The sequence below is a fragment of the Platalea leucorodia genome (genome assembly GCF_965183815.1).
Source record: "Platalea leucorodia genome assembly, chromosome: 5".
Classification (NCBI taxonomy): domain Eukaryota; kingdom Metazoa; phylum Chordata; class Aves; order Pelecaniformes; family Threskiornithidae; genus Platalea; species Platalea leucorodia.
In genome coordinates, this window is record NC_138827.1 from 54,717,884 (window position 1) to 54,737,171 (window position 19,288).

A 19,288-nucleotide genomic window follows, 5' to 3' on the forward strand; every position below is an offset into this window, starting at 1 on the left:
CTAAAGCTTAACACTTATGAAGATAATCAAATAATCTTACTGCATCAAGAATAAGCAGTTTTTGTGGAATGGAAGCCTCGAGAAATGTCTCAACATATTTGGTCATTGTGCATGGTCATTTCCATGTGACTGTGCATTTTCAGGCCACAGGGGAGTTTCACAGCTTGGAGTGTGGAGTCTGCAGAAAGAAATTGAACTCAGTAGTCACATGGTTCCTTTTCGTATAACTAATCCCATCTATTGGCACCTTAAATTGTGTTTCAGTGAAATTTTTGACTGATTACCAGTTTGATCAGATAGAGGCTTTCTGCACAACTGTGTAATTCTTTTTATACTTGGTAACAACCAACAGGTTGTTACCTTATCACCATTGAACAGTGGAAAATTCTTCTAGGTTTCGGAAACTGGGAACCAGGGACCTTTGCTGAAACACTTGATAATGTTAGCAAGTTAATTTTTAGAATCACAGAATCATACAATATCTCAAGTTGGAAAGGACCCATAAGGATCATCAAGTCCAACTCCCTGCTCCTCACAGGACCACCTAAAACTAAACCATATGACTAAACATTGTCCAGATGCTCCTTGAACTCTGACAGGCTTGGTGCCGTGACCACTTCCCTGGGGAGCCTGTTCCAGTGATGGACCACACTCTCAGTGAAGAACCTTTTCCTAATGTCCAATCTGAACTTCCCCTGACGCAGCTTCCTTCCACTTCCACGTGTCCTATTGCTGGTCACCAGAGGGAGGAGATCAACACCTCCCCCTCCGCTGCTCCCTTGAGGAAGTTGTAGACTCTGATTATAGACAGTACTGAGGTGGGGCTGCGCCAGTGCAGTGTAGAGTGGGACAGTCACCTCCCTTGAACGACTAGTGATGCTGTGCTTGATGCACCCCAGGACAGTCAGCCCTTTTGGCTGCCGGGGCATACTTGACTCATATTCAACTTGCCATCAAACCAAACCCCCAGATTTCTCTCCGTGGGGCTGCTTTCCAGTCTCTTGTCCCCCAGTTTGTATGCATAACCAGGATTACCCCATTCCAGGTGGAGAATCCAGCACTTGCTCTTGTTAAATTTCAGACGGTTGGTGATTGCCCAGCTCTCTATCCAGATCTCTCTGTAAGGCCTCTCTACCCTTGAGGGAGTCCACCGCTCCTCCTAGTTTAGTATCATTGGCAAACTTACTTAAAGTACATTCAATTCCTGCATCTAGATCATTTATAAATATATTAAAGAGTGCTGGTCCTAAAATTGAGCCCTGGGGAACCCCACTGGTGTCTGTCTGCCAGCCTGATGTAGTGCCATTTACTATAACTCTTTGAGCCTGACACGTCAGCCAGTTGCTCACCCAACATATTATGGACTTGTCTAGCTATGACATTTTGTCCAGAAGGATACTGTGAGAGACAGTATCAAAAGCTTTGCTAAAATCCAAAACCCCCACATTTACTGGCTTCCCTTGGTCAACTAGATGGATGACCTTGTCATAAAAGGAAATTAAGTTAGTTAAGCAGGACTTTCCCCTCGTGAATCCGTGTTCATGCTATGTAGTAATATCAGATGTTTTTATTATAAAATGTTTTTTTAAACTCCTGGCCAAAATATTATTTGCCTCCCTTCTGTTTCTGATTAGTAACTTTTACTGGTTTTAGCTCTGTCACAAAGATATCATTTGGATTAAAGCTGGTGTTTGGTTTGCTTTAAAAATTTCTGCAGTTTTGTAACTAGTTTATTTAAAAACTAAATTTCATGTCTTCTCTATTTTGGATTATGGATAAAAAGGAAGGTCATTCTAAAAAAATTCTGAGTATATTTTTATTTAGAAATCTTGCTACAAGTGGCGACTTCTTCAAATAGATTCTAATTCTTCAGAAAGCAGGCAATTAGAGTTCTAAGTAACAGCATCATCAGGGCAGCAACTTGCTAATGCTGAGGTCTGACATGGTTTATTCACTCAATTTATGGACTTATTGGTTGTATTTTAAGGTCTGAAGCAGTGCCACAAATCTGTGTGAGTGAACTGAACTTGAAATTTTGTACGTTATTTCAGTAGTCAGGAAGCTAAGGAGGGTCATAATGGTAGTATTTGACTTTCACTATATATGTATATATTTTACTATTTGACCTGAAGAATCAGACAAATCAGGCATTACCTTTCTGTGCCTGTAAGGAACCTAAAATGGAGGATTCTGCACAGTAATATTATTGTGCCCTATTAGCAAGTAGTATTGAATAAAAAGTACGATATAATCGCAGTTGTCTCTGAAAGGAGCACTATTGCCAACACTCAGTTTACTGCCAACAGAGAAAATTGGGGGGATTCTGCCTAGCAAGTCCCAGAACAATCCAGAGTTTAGTAAATTCCAGAGTTTAGTAAATTCCAGAGTTTAGTGTATGCCAGAGTCCTAACTCTGATGCTTACTTCCCAACCTTGGTCTGATCCTGAACTCAATCACTTTGTGAGGACTGCAACCCAAGCAGCTCCTGGTGGCCGTGTTTGCCCCTCGTTCTTTACTATTTGTGAGCAGCAGGTGAGGTACAGCATTAGTCAGCCCCTCCAGCATTAGAAAGTTGTCACCAAGGCAGTCTGCAAACTTCCTGGATGGCTTGCACAATGGTGACCTTTCAGCGGGGGATTAAAATCCCTTGTGAGGACCACAGACAGATCAGGAGGCTGCTTCTGGTTTTTAGAGAAAGCCTTACTCACTTCATCCCATTGGTCAGCAGTCTGAATCTGACTGCCACAACATTCCTAGCATTACTTTCTTTCTGATCATGACCCAGAAGCTCCCAAAAGTCATGTCTCTGGTTGCATCCTGATGTTCTGTGCAATCAAGGAACTGCTTTCTTGTAGAGCACAGCCCCCTTGCACCCTTTTTCCCCACCTGTCTTCCCAGCCTCCACCCATCCATGGCAGTGTGCCAGGCATGCATGCTGTCCCACCAAGTCTATGTTATTCTGATTGTGTCCTAGACCTGTGACTGCACTTGAACGTCCATTTTTTCTTGTTTGATGTCTCTGTGCATCAATATAGAGACATTTGAGGTAAGCCTCTGAACACTCTTCCTTTTGAGCAGGAACATGCAGGTCTCACTACTAGCTTTCTCTCATGCATTCCTGCTGCACTTGCAACATTTGCACCCTTTGCTCACTTAGGTCCCCATCGTTGAAGTTAGTCTAAAGTCTTCCTCATCAAATTAGCAAGTCTGTTCATGAAGGTGTTCCTCACTCTGTTGGTCAGGTGGATTCTTTATTTTCCCATGGACCATCTTCATCAGCAAGCAAGGCTTAATGGTTAAGAACCCAAGAGTCTCACTAGTGACACCACCTGAGCCTGATAGCATCTGCTTGAGCCATTCCTCTTCAAGACTGGAAAGATCAAGTCCACAGGCCACAGGCTTGTGTGCCTGTGCCCCTCATTCTTGCTCCAAGAGGGGGCAAAGCACCTCTCATCTGCTCAGGGTCTCCCCTGCTTGTGTCACAGTTGCCCACATCGATGAGCAGCGAGGAGTAGCATCTGGAAGGCCAGGTGAGACTCAGCCATTTCTGCATGCCATCATGGATCTGGAGTCTGGGCAAGCAGCAAACCTCCCTAAACAATCAGTCTGGCTGGCAGGTTGGCCTGTGTCCCATGGAAGGGGGAGTCATCAGCTACCATCACTCATCACTTTCTTATCCAGTAACCTGTGGTGTCTGGTCCAAAATCCTCCCTGACAGCATTTGTTCCTTCTCTGTCACAAGGGCTCTGAACTGAGGTGAAGAGCTGCAGGTGAAAGGGAAGACTTCTCTTGCATACCAAGTGCTTTGTTACATGCCATCTGTTTGCACCTACTGGTTGCTAATGCTCCCTAGGTACAAGAGAAATAGGAAGCTGGAAGGAAGTCTGCTCTGCCCCTCCGTGAGATTTCCTCTTTGGCAGACAGAACCTCTCATGCTGCTGGCTGGTTCCTGGCTTCCCTTGCTTATGATTGGCAGTGCTCTCCTCCCATGTTGCAGTCCAAAAGTACTTCTGCCATCCAGCTCTTTGTGAAGCAGAAGGAACTGAGTAAATGACGTACAGATATTGTACATCACTCTTGAGCCCAGAGAACTGAAGAGGGACAGGTAACTTCAAGGATGGGATTATAATACTGTTTCGTTCTACGTACAGTGTTTAAAAGTCATATCTCAAAGTACTTTATTAAAATATTTTGCTGTTCTCTTACACACGTACCACTAAGAGATTGCAGAATGCCTTCTTTTTGGCTTGTTAGAACTTTTGTGCACAGATTTGGAAAAGCATGGGTTTCTTTTCTGTTGTGAGGATCTCTGGATGGTGACCTATTAATTGCACGAGGCTGATATGTGTGGCCAGTGACTGATGAATAACGTTTATTTACTACTTTTAAGTCTTTATCAGAATTGATGTGGTGATATGCTGTTCTTCTCACCTGTGCAGGTACCAGTGATAGCAGTATTGGGTTCAGGAGGTGGATTTCGTGCCATGGTAGGGTTTGCCGGAGTCATGAAAGCACTTTATGAATCAGGAATTTTAGACTGTGCGACTTACATTGCTGGTCTCTCAGGATCCACGTGGTAAGGGTTTTTTCTTTTGTTTTTCTTCCGTTTTTCTTCAGGAAGTTCAAGAACCAATTTTCATGAGAGTTGACTTATTTCTAAGGTTATAATTCACAGCAAATTTTCCGCATACACTATCAGTACGGAAAAGACATATGGAGCCAGCTGTCTTGCAGCATAGCAGGTCAGTGGAGCAAGTCTGCTGGTGGAGGTGTTTCAGAATGCCTTGAAGGGTGAGGACATCTCAGTCTCCGGTGATCTGCCTAGGAGCTTTGATAGCAGGAATGGATGAAAAGAGGTGCTACACATATGCACCCATGTTTCTGTATCAGCAGCCAACACTGGATATACTAGGACTGTGTAGCTGATTGTTTCATCTTGATAGCCAAAAAATTAAGAATGCAAGCCATTGGTACAAATCCAAAATATTTTTTTGTGTTGCTTTATTTTCCTGATGAAATTTAAAAAAAAAATCCTTGCGATTTGAAGATGATGACTCATTCAACCCAAAATGGATTATATCCTTTTTGGGCACTTCTCAGAGATTCTCAAAATCACTGTAAGATCTTTTGCTCCATTTCAGACTCAGTAGTCCCCTTCTTAGTGGATTCACTGGGGATATCTAGGACCCGTTCACTGATTCTTTCTTAGTGTAAGGAGATTTGAGCAGATGTATTTCAGTTTGTAGGAAAGAATACCGACTGACTGCGATGCTGCAGGGCATCCTGCTGTGGATTGCCTTGTATCACTCCTATTGTCACTGTTTAATTAGAAATTACATTGTTTTTTAAAATAGTTTGTTAGTCAGATGGGAGAAAAGATCTTCCAAGATGTCTCAATTAGAATTCCTTAATCAGGTAGTTACAATGTCCGCCTGTCTGACTCAATGAATTCTTCAGCCCATTAACAGCAACAACATCACCAGGAGAAAATCAGAGTGACTTCACTGTGTGAAAGGCATTCTCTGGGCGTTATGATCTCAAGGCTTTGGAGCCAGCAGAATGCTTTGAACCCCAGTATTATGTTTGCCTCTGAGAGGGTTTCTCTTCTCCCTGCCTTGTGCTATGAACCTGCACCCTTTTGTCTTCTTGGCTTTTATAAAAATTGTCCCAAATCACAATTATTACAAATGTTGAAACTATTTGTTTTGGCATTTCTTAAATGAAATGATGTAACATATTGAAAAGCTGTGTGATTTTCATCAGCCAAAGGCATCTGACAAATTCAATCCAAATTTCTTAACTGTTTGAACTCCTTAACACTACATTTTTTTCATTAAGGGAAAAATTGCAGACTTTTTTTTGTCTAAGTTTAAAACTTAGTTTTAATGTCAATGGATCAGGTTGCAGCAGAGAATGTTATATCTTAAGAAAATTTTGAACTTTTCAAGGGAGTATCCCAGATGTCACAAAATATGATTTTATCATAACCATTTTTTTTTTGTGTACCGGTTTGAATACTGGAGCTGCACCTGAATCCAGGTTACGGCCACCTAGTACTAGAAAGGTGTTCTGGATTAATTCTGTCAGAGTAGCACCTAGGGAATTAGGGGACTGGAGCACATGAGAAAATGAGGCAGCTGGATTTGTTTAGCCTTGAGGAGTAGGCAGAGGTAGTGGTGGGGGGAGATCTTACGGTTATCTTCAGCTACCTAATGGGTAGCTGTAAAGAAAACAGACTCTTTTTGGAGACACGGAGAAAGGACAAGGGGTAATGACCATAAGTTACAGCAACATAAATTTGATTAGCTATTAGGAAAATTATTTTGCAGTGAGAGTGGTCAAGCACTGGAATGTATTGCCGCATCCTTACTTGACTGGGTTGGGTAAAGTGTCATCCTCTCTCTATCTGACTCAGTGCATACTTCATGTGAAAGTAGAACTTGACTGAACAAAGCCCTGAGCAACCTGATCTGACTTTTAAGTTGGCTCTGCACTGAGCAGGAGGTAGAAATAGAGACCTCGAGGTTCCTTCCAGTCTAAATTACAAGATTATATGAATATCTCATTTCTTCGAGAGTAAAGGCAAAAGACTTTTGTTGGAATAGCTAAATATAAATGAGCAGGGCATCTGCCTGGGATGAGTTTTATCCCCTGGTTTAACTAAGGAAGCACATGAATTTTGGTTCGACACGCTCTAAGGAAATACTCTGACCCCAAAGTTGTTAAGTCGTTTGAAAACTTGTGTGGTTTTTTCAATTATTTTTTACTTGTAGGAAGCTTGCTTCCCCCCTCCCAGACTGATAGAAAGCTTTCAGAATGCCAGGAGGTTTTGAAATCCCAAAAGTGTCTATGAACTAGCGGAAGTTTCTCATTCAGATTGAACTGTAGAAGATTGGCATTCCTGGAACCTGGGTTTTCTATCAATCACTAGTGGTTGGGGAGGCAGATTTATCACTGTCTATTGAGACACCTGGATGTACTTTTGTCAAATTGCAAAAAGTGGAAGATATAATTTGGCTGGATGAAGAGCAATTGAATAGTGCAACACAATGTGAAAAATTTTTCACTGTGTTTCTAGGCAATGGTGTGTAGTCCCTGTTCTAAAGAGACATGACTCAGCTGGCCATGAGGTCCTTTTTTGGGAAAATCGAGGTGTGAATACATACTTGATCTAATGTAAACCTGTAAAATCTGTATTAAAATAGCAAGAGTATCTGAACTGATTTAGTCAGGAACATATGTTGGAAATAGTTGTATTTAAACAAATTTGCTTTTGCTGTCTTGGTGATGTCACCTATTGAGACTTTCCTTGCTTGATGAATAAATAAATTGACACTTTGGCACTCCCTTTGTTTTTTTTTTTCCCGTGCAGTCTATTACTTGGAATAATGCTCTTTTCTTTCTTTTTTTTTCTGAAGGGTGGAGAATTCCTTTCCTGCAGGGAGAGGCAGGTTTTTGCTTGTTCAGTCAGATGCATGCCTAACCTTGGAGCAATGCATTTACCTCCCTGATTGTTTCTGTCATCTTGCTTCAACCTTGTACAGAATTCTTCATCCTGCATTTTCCTTTTTCTGCTCACATGGAAGCTTGCTGCTGTGTTTGTTCCACCCACGAGTTGACGTGCATGCTAAGCTTTAGAGACTGTGCACGGACTAATGAATCAAGTTCTTACATCATGCATGTGGCAGGGTTCATCATGCTGTCAAGTAAATTGCCAGGCAGTGATCTCAGGGCCAAGCTTACACAGTGTGTATCTCACTGCTATGCAGAATTATTCCTGCAGTATGGTATGTATACCTGAGCCAGCTAATAGAATAAATAATAGTGAAATGAGCATCTAGTAGATTGGAACAGCCTATCTTGAGTCTTCAGCCATAGTGTTACTTAAGCCAGTGAATTACAAACCACAGTTGCCTGCATGTGTGTCTAAACTTTGTTTTGAGTAAACAAAACTTCAGTTTCCAGAGTTACTCAGTGACAAAATCAAGATTTGCCTGATAGGCCTCTTCTGAATCCTCAGACTCAATTAAATCTCTGCACAGTTTGTAGTTATTGTGCTTCATCTTATTATGAAAACATCTAGATCCTGGAAAGCATGCTATATACTCTATGTTAGGAATTTTTAAATAATAATAATGAACTGGAGAGTGACAGAGAGAGGTACATCTTAGAGTGAAAGAACTGCATGTGTATACTTACAGGACCTCCAGTCTGCCAAATTTAGGTACGCTGTGACAACTTGAGGAACTGTTTTTTCAGCTTATGATGATTCTGTCCATTGTCCCTTAAAGAGATAAATGAGGAACAGTTTAATCTTTTACATCATACACATTAGGTAAATGTATGTTGAGCGTTTGATTGTACGCTTACATTTAGAACAATTTGTTTAGCTTTCTGTGCCTTGAGAAAAAAGAAATTACAATTTACTTTATAAATGGAGAATAAATTAATCTGATTTAATCAGTAATTGTATTCAGTTATTTATAAGCTTATTGTATGTTTTGGGCAGCTGACATTGAACCAGGCTTTGATACTTAGAGAGCCTATTTTACATTGCAGGTACATGTCAACTTTGTATTCACACCCGGATTTTCCAGAAAAAGGACCAAAGGAGATTAATCAAGAATTGATGAACTCTGTGAGTTACAACCCACTTCTTCTGCTCACTCCTCAGAAAGTCAAACGCTACATTGAAGCACTGTGGAATAAGAAAAGCTCAGGCCAGCCTGTCACCTTCACAGATATCTTTGGAATGCTAATAGGTGAAACACTTATCCATAATGTGAGTTCATTTTTTTATGATTATTAGAGTTGTGAAACTATTGCATAATAACCGCTGCTACTATTTTTTTGAAATGACCTTGGTAACATTTAACAAAGCATGTTTAGCAATAGGAATATTTAAAGTTATAGCTGAACAGATACTGGATAAGAAACTTAGAAAATGCTTTCCTTGCTCTGGGACATGTTTCTGAATGGTACTCATTTCTTTAAAAGCTAGGAAAACATCATGCATTAATGTGCAACAGAAATGAACTCAACTGCTGGGTACTTGCAGCAAGCTCTTAACATTGTGTATCATCCATTAAAATTACTGCTCAAGCAATTTCAACAAAAAATTACAAAATGGTATAGCCTCTTTACGTACATTTTGCTATCAGAAAAGCAGCATTTGCTTAACAAAATACTAATTTCAAGGTGAAAGATCCACATCTCTATTTATTATTACTTGTTTTTCTGAAAAAAGAGACAATAGGAGGGCTTCATACTGTTATATTTTATTATTGACAAATCCTAATGCACTGAATCAGGCTCACAGACTTCAAGTTCAGATGAGTCAGGTGAGCAGAATTTGGATTTGATCTTATCGTAAGATTGAAATGTGTTAATAGATTCACAGACTTGTTTTATACACTTGTATCTTTCATGAGTATACGTTGCCATTAGGTTTTAAACAGTAAAATACTGAAAAACAGGCAACACTGCTTTCAGTTACTGTGATATATAGGGTGAGTTTCTGACGGTGAAGGGATATTAATGATCCTGTGAGGTTGGTTAGAAGTCCCTGTTTAATACGGAGTTAAACAAATGCACAGATGTTTAGCTTAAATCTGAACCTGACAAAATCAGTGAAAAATGGAAATAAGGCTCTTCATTATTCACAGATAACATCTTGGTACTATCATGTCATAATGACTTTCAGTCTTTCGTGATTGCAGACTCCAGAATATTTTCTGGGGGAGATGCAGATCCTTGGTTAGCAAATGTAAGCCTCTTAATAGTCCATTTGCTTTTCTTAGTTATCTTTGCTGACTTTTCAGAAACAGCACAGATTGAAAAGCATTACATGATCATTAATGGCAGTTCTGCCTAAGATGTTTTTCCTTGCTTTCATCTTTTACAGTAGCAGAGGGAAAAAACTTGTTTTGTCCAGCAGTACTGTTTTCTTTTTGGCCATGTTATTTTGGATTCTGTAACATATGCTTATTTCATATTTCTGTCATGTGTTCTCCCACTCCTTCCTTCCTGAATTGTGCATTTAAAAGGTATTCAAGCAGATTACTTCCTTCTGCAAGTTCTTCTGTTCTGTTTTTCTTGGAAGTAACTGAGTTTGTCCATTGTCCTTCTCTTTGAGGATTTCAGAGATGAGTAGTCTCCCAGGTATCAGCAGGCCTTTATAGGATCTGTTTGGACATAATGTCTTTCTTTTCATGCAGAGAATGGACACCACTTTGAGCAACATGAAAGAGAAAATCAATAATGCACAGTGTGCTCTCCCACTCTTTACATGTCTCCATGTCAAACCAGATGTCTCAGAGCTGATGTTTGCAGGTATGTTTTCAGTCTGTGTATTGAGTAACTTGTGAAAAGAAGAGAGAATCAGAGAATCGTTTAGGTTAGAAAAGGCCTTTAAAATCATCAAGTCCAACTGTTAACCTAGCACTGCCAAGTCCACCACTAAACCATGTCCCTAAGCACCACATCTACATGTCTTTTAATTATCTCCAGGGATGGTGACTCAACCACTTCCCTGGGCAGCCTGTTCCAATGCTTGATAACCCTTTCAGTGAAGAAATTTTTCCTAATATGCAATCTAAACCTCTCCTGGTGCAACTTGAGGCTGTTTCCTCTTGTCCTGTCACTTGCTACTTGTCAGAAGAGACCAACCACCACCTTGCTAAAACCTCCTTTCAGGTAGTTGTAGGGAGCGATAAAGTCTCCTCTGATCATCCTTTTCTCCAGGCTAAACAAGCCCAGCTCCCTCAACTGCTCCTCATAAGACTTGTGCTTTAGACCCTTCACCAGCTTTGTTGCCCTTCTTTCGACACACTCCGGCACGTCAATGTCCTTCTTGTAGTGAGGGGCCCAAAACTGAACACAGTATTCAAGGTGTGGCCTCACCAGCACCGAGTATAGGGGGACAATCACTTCCCTAGTCCTGCTCGCCATGCTATTCCTGGTACAAGCCAGGATGCTGTTGGCCTTCTTGGCCAATTAATACTTCTGAGAATAATTGTATCCTGCAACTTGATACACATTGAAGTTATTAGTCTTATGGCAAGGATTAGGAAAGAATTTGCCATGATATGAAACATTCTTTGGGGCTTAGCAAAATTTGCGTTGTTATAACTGAGTACAGGAAGATTTTAATTTATAAAAAGAACAGGAAGTTGTGACGTTGAAGGATATACCAAACACGCACATCATAAGGACAGTTCTGATGGGTTTTAAAAGGTGATGGGGAAATGGCCACCTTTGTGTTCAGCGGCTTCTGGGAATCTGACAGTAGAGTCTGATAACAAGAAGTTACTCAGGGATAAGTGATCACATACTTAGGTAGGTGGATACTTATTCAATTGGTGCAGTATTTGCACCCCGATTACAGGGTTGTGGAGAACAGGCATCAAATGGACATATTCCTCAAGGCATACCATGGAACTGAGCCTTTTCTTGGCTTTTAAGATGCATCTTTTTTTATATATCTTTTTAGATATCTTTTATATATCTTTTTATAAGTCAGGCATTGTATCCACATTTCCTAAAAAGATTATTTGGAAAAGTTGCTGTCAAAACTTTGTTCGTAATGGAAAATGAGGTTGTAAATTAGGTTAAATTTTTCATGGGGGAGTGTCTACTTTCCTCCTTAGGAAACTGAAAACTTTTTGTTTGAAAATAAAAGTTGTTTGTTTTTTTTTTAAATGAGCTTCTGTTTTCTGAGACATTTTAATTTCGTTACTTATTTACCATTTTAAAAACAAAATTATCTTTAGTTAATAATGGCCTTTCCTAAGCAAGACCAGAAGCACCTGAAGGCTGGTCTAATTTCTCTAGCCTTACCAGTTGGTCTAAAAAAGGTGTTGCCTCTGCCAATGGATCTTATTTTTGCTTTTTTGAGGCTATCATTTATATCATTATATAGGATGCTAGATCTTGATTGTTTCTATTGTAAGCTTTTTTTCTCCTTTTAGAACCAGACAGCTATTCTTGATGTGAAATATATAGTAAGTTTTCAACAGAAATATTTACACTTTCTTATTTACTAGATTGTAGATGTAGGTGAGATTGTTCATGTTGTTTCAAGTTGAAATGCATTAATTATATCAGATAACATTCCTTCCAGGAGCAATGGTGCAAGATTTCATGCAGCTGCTAATAGCTTTCATGCCCCAGGCTCTGCGTGTTTTCCCTACCAATAGCATTTCTGACCCAGGTGTCACTGGCCATACCCAGAACTGCAGTAATTGTTTTAACTGAACGTAATTACAGTGATTTAGTTAAAGACTGCTTTTTTTTTTTTTTTTTAATTACAATAGCTTCTTTAATGATAAGAAATCACCTGAAGATACTGATATCCAGTGTTAAAGAGGGGAGTGGAATTTAATGTTTGGCTTTGGTATTGCTTGCTTCCATCCCCTGACAGCCTTGTTCACCAGCTTTGCTGCTGCTGCAATACCAGACCAGTCAAAATTTGGATTTGGGGGTTTTGCTCTTGAAAGTCATTATAGTAAACTTATGTCTGTGAGAGGGTGAGTGTGTGTGTTACTCCATACCAGTAAGTGCTACGGAATTAATTTGGGAAGCAGGGCTGCCTTGATTCATAGCACTCGGATCCCAGGCTCCAGGTTTCAGAGGGATCCTTCAGTCAGTGCTTGGTTAGCCATGTTCATCACACATAGTGGATTGGGTATATAGTTTTGGTCTGCCCGCATGCAGCAAGGCTGTACTGTAAAGTGAATCTGGTCTCAGTGTGTGAGTACAGTACATTTATGTGCCCAATCTTGAATCTGCCAAATGCTTAATGTTGGCAAAATATTACCTCTCTGTCTTCTCTTCTGAGAACAGGAAAAATCTGTTGCATCTTCAGCTGGTATGAAGCAGTGTAGAGTTGTGATCTGGCTTAGATCAGGGCCACATCCAAAATGCAGTGAACAGAGCTGAGAGGCTTGACTTTAGTACATTTTGGATTAAGCCACAGTCAAGGAACTCACCCAGTTTACTGGGATATAAACATTAAGTATTTCTCTTGGTGCAGAGTTCTTGTCTCTTGGGACATTCAAGTCCTGCTCATTTAAATGGCCACTGTCTCAAGGAGCTTCTGAAATGGCAGAAGCTAATGCTGAACCTCTTTAATTTTAAGGCAGAAATCTTATTTGCCTAAGCAGGATATGTCATTTGAGAAATGATCTTCTTCAGTGCAAATAGAAAAATGAAAGTGAATTATCACAGATCAAATTCTAATTCTAAATTTAGTTTTGCTGTCAACATGGTTCTGAATACATATCTGCCAATTCCTGTTTATATATCTAAGGGGAAATACCGTTAAATTCCTGGATTGGGTCTTCAAAGGAATTTCCTTCTGTTCCAATAAATGTGAAGATTTGTGGGTGGTTTATTTGGAAAATAGGATGTTGTATTTGACTTACCATAGATAAGCATTGCCCCATGAAATGAAACTCTCAGCAGTCATGATTAAATCTTTCCTTTTCAGGACGAGTTAACCTTATGTTAACCTTATGGTTAACATTTCAACAGAAACACTGAATATCTTGAGGAGTGGATGACATCTTATGACCTGTGGGGCTTTTTCAAAGCTGTTTCTTTTGCCTTTCTATTTCAGAATTATTTCCGATTTGTTTACAGAAGCAGTCAAATCAATCACTACTAAAAATATGGAACATAAAATAGATGAATGGGTGAAATACTAAAAATGTAGGGTATTTTTTGTTCATATTGCTCCCTTTTTGAAATGAATTCTCTGATATAAGCAACTCCACTGGTATCAAAGAAAACATTTCAAAATCAGCTAAAATCCATTTTCGAAAAAGGCATACGTCATAGAATGTAAAGGACTTTCTAAATTTTCTGCTAAGATCAGAAAGTGCATTTGAACATTTTATTCCATATTTTTATTGAGCTCTCTATTCAATAAAATGGCATGTACTTTTAAAAATACATTTTACATCCTTTGGTATTAATAAGTTTCTCAGCTGCCTCTCAGCTTTGCCTTTTCATATTGGCTTTCACTAGAAACTTTAGGTTTTGGTGGAATCCAAATACCTCTCCTAGAATCTTTCACAACTTCTGTGATATTAAATAATTTTTCTGCCGCCTTTGTCACTGCCCTCTACATTTTTGGTAGGATCACAGTGAAAGAAACGAAACTTGGAACTTAGACGCACGTTGCATTTCATGTGACAGGGAATCATATTGAAGCATGAGATGAAAAACAGATGTCATTTTGTTTTTCTCATTTGTGATCGCTACTTTTATAATTCTGTTTTTACAACCTCATATTGTTTCACCAAAGTTTGTTGCGATAAGAAAGAACGGGAATTCCGTCTCTGCTGAGAGATTAGGCTGTCTTTCATATGAAATCAAAATTGTGACTTCTGCACAAACTAAGACATATTCCTGTTGGTTATTTAGGTTCCCATTTAACTAAAATTTCATTGCTTGGACAGAGGTTTCGTTCATTTGTGTATTTTCATCCTCTGCTTCTATTCAGGTTGAGATTGCTAACTAAGCACAATTTTGTTTATTATTTTGCAGACTGGGTGGAATTCAGTCCGTATGAGATTGGTATGGCAAAGTATGGCACTTTTATGTCTCCTGATTTGTTCGGAAGCAAATTTTTTATGGGGACAGTGGTGAAGAAGTATAGTGAAAATCCCTTGCATTTCTTGATGGGTGAGTATGTGACAGAAAGAGACCTTAAAATAAAACTAATTTCAGTAGTTCATGGACAAGGGCTTTTAAATACAATCACACAAAGTGTGAGACAAAAAGTAGAGTTCTCAATTTGTTGGAAGAGATCCATTTGAAAGATTTTGCAGAAATGGATTGGCATTCACTGTTTTTTTGTTTCTGGTATGTACATTTGTGCTTATGACTTAGCATGTTCCAAAATCAGAGGTGTGTTCAGAGAGCAAGCAACTGCTTAAATAGTGCAGAATATGGTTTTTTTTTCTTCTACCAGCCTCCATTCATTGTTTACTTTTTCCTTTTCAGGCGTCTGGGGCAGTGCATTTTCTATATTATTTAACAGAGTGCTTGGCGTCTCCAATTCTCAAAATAAAGGTCCCACCATGGAAGAAGAGTTAGGTAATATTAGTAAATAATTCTACTATGCAAAACAATTACTAGCAAGATTCAGTGTACTCTTACTCTGTTAAAGAATGGCGTTCTGCTGGTAGTCATTTTAAGAATGTGGAATTCAAGTAACTTTAATTGCTGAAAGTGCTAGATACTGATGAGGTCAAGGAAAGAGGGTTAGTAATTTTCTTTTCTTTCTTTCACTTTTGATTCTGATCAGTATCAGAGGTACTGAAAGTCACCTGCATATATCCAGCCATTTTCATGAAGTTAAAAGAATCCAACTGCCTTTTTTATGCTGTTATGCTAGTTTTTGGAGATTAGAAGCTGACAAATACTTGGTAGTTACTTGTGTAGTCTCTTGACACTGGACTGTAATATTCAAGGGATTAGTAAAGTAAAACCAGATTTTATCATCTCTGATTGTTAGATTGTTCCATTCTAACCACAAGTCGCCTGTTGGTATCTGATCCTTTGCTTACTAATTTAATGATTTTGGTTTCATTCCTAATGCACAAATGGCATAATGACTGTAAGGAAAGAGTTGTAGCTTGGTTTGAATAGACTTTATTGTGTTTTATTTGAGAATGCATTTGATAATGAAGGGTTTATTACACTTTTTTCACATATAATTTAAAAAGTATGCTTTGAAGTGGGATTAGATGTGAAAATATTAATGTGACTTCAACTACAATCTATTACCAGAGCTGTAGGTGTCCCAATGAAGCCTTTGTAGCACCAAAGTGAATGGCAAAATGCCAGTGGACATCAGAAGAGCCAGTGTTACACACAGCATGTATAAATCACACCTAGAAGCAGTAAATAATAAATTTTGCATGGAGGTTGCTTTAAAAAGATGTTTGATATCCAAAAATTGCATTTGTTGTTTTTGTTAACTTCCTTTTTTGGTCACTAATTTTTATTTTGTCCTGTCTCCTATGGCATCACTCAAGAATTTGTACGTGTTTGTCTTTGGTGTGTGTTTGTCCATTGACAATATTTAGTATATTGAGGACCCACTGAGTATTAAAAAGAAAAAATATTTAAGGAAAAATACATGATGACTAAGCTCTTCTGTTTCTGTGGGGATTTTTATGGTGTTGTATGTAAGCCTAAGAGGGCATAATCCCCTTTAGAAAAAAAGCAACAGCAGTGGTCATCTGTATCCAGTATTCATTACTGAGAATAATAAAGCTGTGGTTTTTTACACATGATATTACGGTGACTCTTCAATCTTCTCTTTCAGCCAGGTGTGCTCATAAGAATTAGATTTCAACTTAAGTAAAAAGTGCAAAGTGTAATTGCCATTGTTTTGATACTGCATTTGGTAGAAATTACAGCATTTGTTGGAAATTTCAGCCCAAAGCAGGGGTATGCCACCAGAGACCAACATCTACATTATCCTTCTGTGAGAAAAAGTAGATATTATTTAACTTTTAATGGAAAAAGCAATTAGTTGATAATACGTTCAAGTTCATTAGGAAACAACCCTCATTCAGTTTATTTTAACTGGCTGCAATTTTAAATTAGAGGTGATTCCTAGCATACATTATACTAGGGAGTAAAGGGTTTTAGTTTTCAAAAATCTTCTTTTGGATACAGTTGCATTACTGGACTTCAGTCTCTGTCTCCAGTCTGTAGGATATAAGCTTCCAAAATGAGACTGCTCATAAAACATTGCAAATCTACTGTATTTCTAGAAAGGCTTCCCTCCATAATTAGCGAAAATAATGTTGTCAGCCTATAATCAGTTTTCACATGAATTCACTTCCACTACAAACCTTACCTGAGGGGTGGAATGTGCTACTTTTTCAGTACTCATTTTGACTTTGAAATAATTCCTTGAGATAGTAATTAACAGTTAACAATGACTTTGTGGTTGTTTTGGAAACAAAGCTGTTAACCCTAACAAAATACACATTTTTGCTAGAGAAGGTCACTCATTTCTGTTTTTATTTCACTCACTTAATGTTATGAGATGAAAGCCATTGTCTTTTCTACCCATGTAACTACATTGGCCTTTATTTTTCACACATACTCCAGTAGAACTTTTATAACCATCTTGGCTTTTGTTTTTCCCCCACTATTTTTAAGGGTACCCATTCATACAGGTATGAGTGAGGTTAAGTGTTCCTCTTTTTTAAAAAAATTAGCAGGTAATTAACAGAAATTAACATTGTCTTCCTAGTTCACTAGGAGTTATTGAGAGGAGAGAAGCTATACATCTAAATTTTAATCACGGTGAATGAAATGTGTCAGGTATGCAGTGCAGAGGTGAGTGGTAAATACTGCTTTAGGATTACATTTTGTTTTCTCAGCCCTTTGGCTAATCTCCTTAGTGCAGGAGCTTTGTAAAAATTGCAGGCTAAAGCCAATATATTCTGATCAGATTCTGAACATAGAGATGCCCACAGCAGATTGAATCTCTTCAGCTGTATTTTCTATTATGAAGACTATGATAGTTTTATGACTCAAATTATTTTGAAATTCTTAGCTGTTCTGATAATTAAACCCTAGCAGTTTAAAGTAATTTTACATTTCTTTCAACAGAAAATATTAGGCTAAAGCACCTTGTAAGCAATGACAGTTCAGACAGTGAAGATGAATCACAGCATCCAAAAGGTAAGGAAATCCTCACATTTTATTTCATAGTTTAGTGTTTTCGTCAGCTTTTGTGTAGCATGGTCAAGTTCGTGGATGTTGGTAATTAGGCATAGCCGGTTTTCCTTAGGCTTACCAATAGTCTCTTATAAGTGTTCTCATTTATACCAATGATAAAACTTAATTGCCTAGCCCAAGGATCTGAAAGGAGCCAGTGGCTTAGCAAAATAGAGAAATGTTGAACAAGACACCTCAGGAGGGCCTTTGGCTTGACTTCATGGCTCATGCTCAAGCTGATGATCAAATGATTCTCTCACACATCTTCAGTCTTGGCATCAGCCCAACAGGGCTTCACAGAGGTCTGCAATTTCACATACACCCAAAAATTAGGCTAACTGAGCCAGTAATCTCCAGAAGTCTGTTGCCAGCAAGCTACTGAGCTTGGAGGCATGTTCAAATTGTTGTCAGCCCAGCAAACTAATGCTATCCATTATTTTCAGGGGTGCCTTGACCAAATGTTACTTGGTGTTTCCAGCATTCATAGATGTCTTCTAGCACCTTTAAAATGACATCTGATACAGGAAGTTCCTAGTGCTTGGCACAGTGTTTTAAACAATGCCCAAATCCAGTTTCCTAGAAGAGGCACAACCACAATGGGAACATTGGGCAGTGGGAAGAAAAGATCCTATTGAATATTGTCTTTAGGCACCTAAACACCCTAGGGATTTCTGTGATTTTAGTCAGGGTCTCTGTTTTGTCCTAATAATGCTTTCTGGATTTGATGACACTTTGGGGGACAACAGTGACTTTCACCTGAAGAAATCGATTATGTTTTTAGCAACTAAACCAAAGATAGGAATGCAGCTCTTTGTAATTTTAGGATCTACAGGAAGAAAAGAAAGCCTTGTATGATGAGACAGTGAATTATGTCATTAGCTCAGTTAAATGATTACTTCTTCACTTCCCCTTATGTGTAAAATAACAGGGAGAGGGTGATATCACATTTTGTGTTTATTTGCGGATTTCCTGTTAAAGCACTATAGCCAACATGAAACACTACATTTCTCTCATAGTTTGTAGCCGTAGTGAACAACCTACAAATCTGTAAACACTTGGTAATCCCTCTCACTTCTATAGAATATTGTTGTACAGATGTTGGACCTCTAAACTTTGTGGTGCTTAATGCTTGTTTTATCCCTATGTGTATAAAAATAATCTCCTTTACAGCCTGGATTAAAGAGGCACATTTCAGTGCTGGACTTAAAGTATTAAGCCTGAGCCTGAATTATCTCCTTATACAAAACACCTCAAAAAGTCAAGTTCTGACAGTACAAATGCAAGGTGACACCAATTCAAGTTATTTTTACTGCGTCATCTAGCTGTAGACATCTAAGTCTGGATGTTTCATTGTACTCTTTAGTTAATTAAAAGCAGATATGGATAGTAGTCTACAGTTTACTGAAAGGATGTTTTCAGATATTTTAGAATTCCCATGCTATAGCATTCTCTTTTATGCAGGCTGACTTTGCCTTCTTAAGGAAAGCTGGTTTTCTAGCAGTCAGCAAAGGATGGAGAAGGGTGTCAATATACAGCC

At 38.7% G+C, this 19,288-nt stretch overlaps 1 protein-coding gene across 1 annotated transcript in view; it reads left to right on the forward strand.

Annotated features, from left to right (window-relative positions):
- The window catches only part of PLA2G4A (phospholipase A2 group IVA), an 86,306-nt gene that overhangs the window by 54,405 nt on the left and 12,613 nt on the right, over positions 1 to 19,288 (forward strand). Inside the window, exons 9-14 of the mRNA XM_082312097.1 lie at positions 4,440 to 4,576; positions 8,560 to 8,782; positions 10,218 to 10,332; positions 14,551 to 14,688; positions 15,010 to 15,102; positions 17,644 to 17,715. Of these exons, the coding sequence (XP_082168223.1) occupies positions 4,440 to 4,576; positions 8,560 to 8,782; positions 10,218 to 10,332; positions 14,551 to 14,688; positions 15,010 to 15,102; positions 17,644 to 17,715 (778 nt within the window). The remainder of the gene's footprint in view (positions 1 to 4,439; positions 4,577 to 8,559; positions 8,783 to 10,217; positions 10,333 to 14,550; positions 14,689 to 15,009; positions 15,103 to 17,643; positions 17,716 to 19,288) is intronic.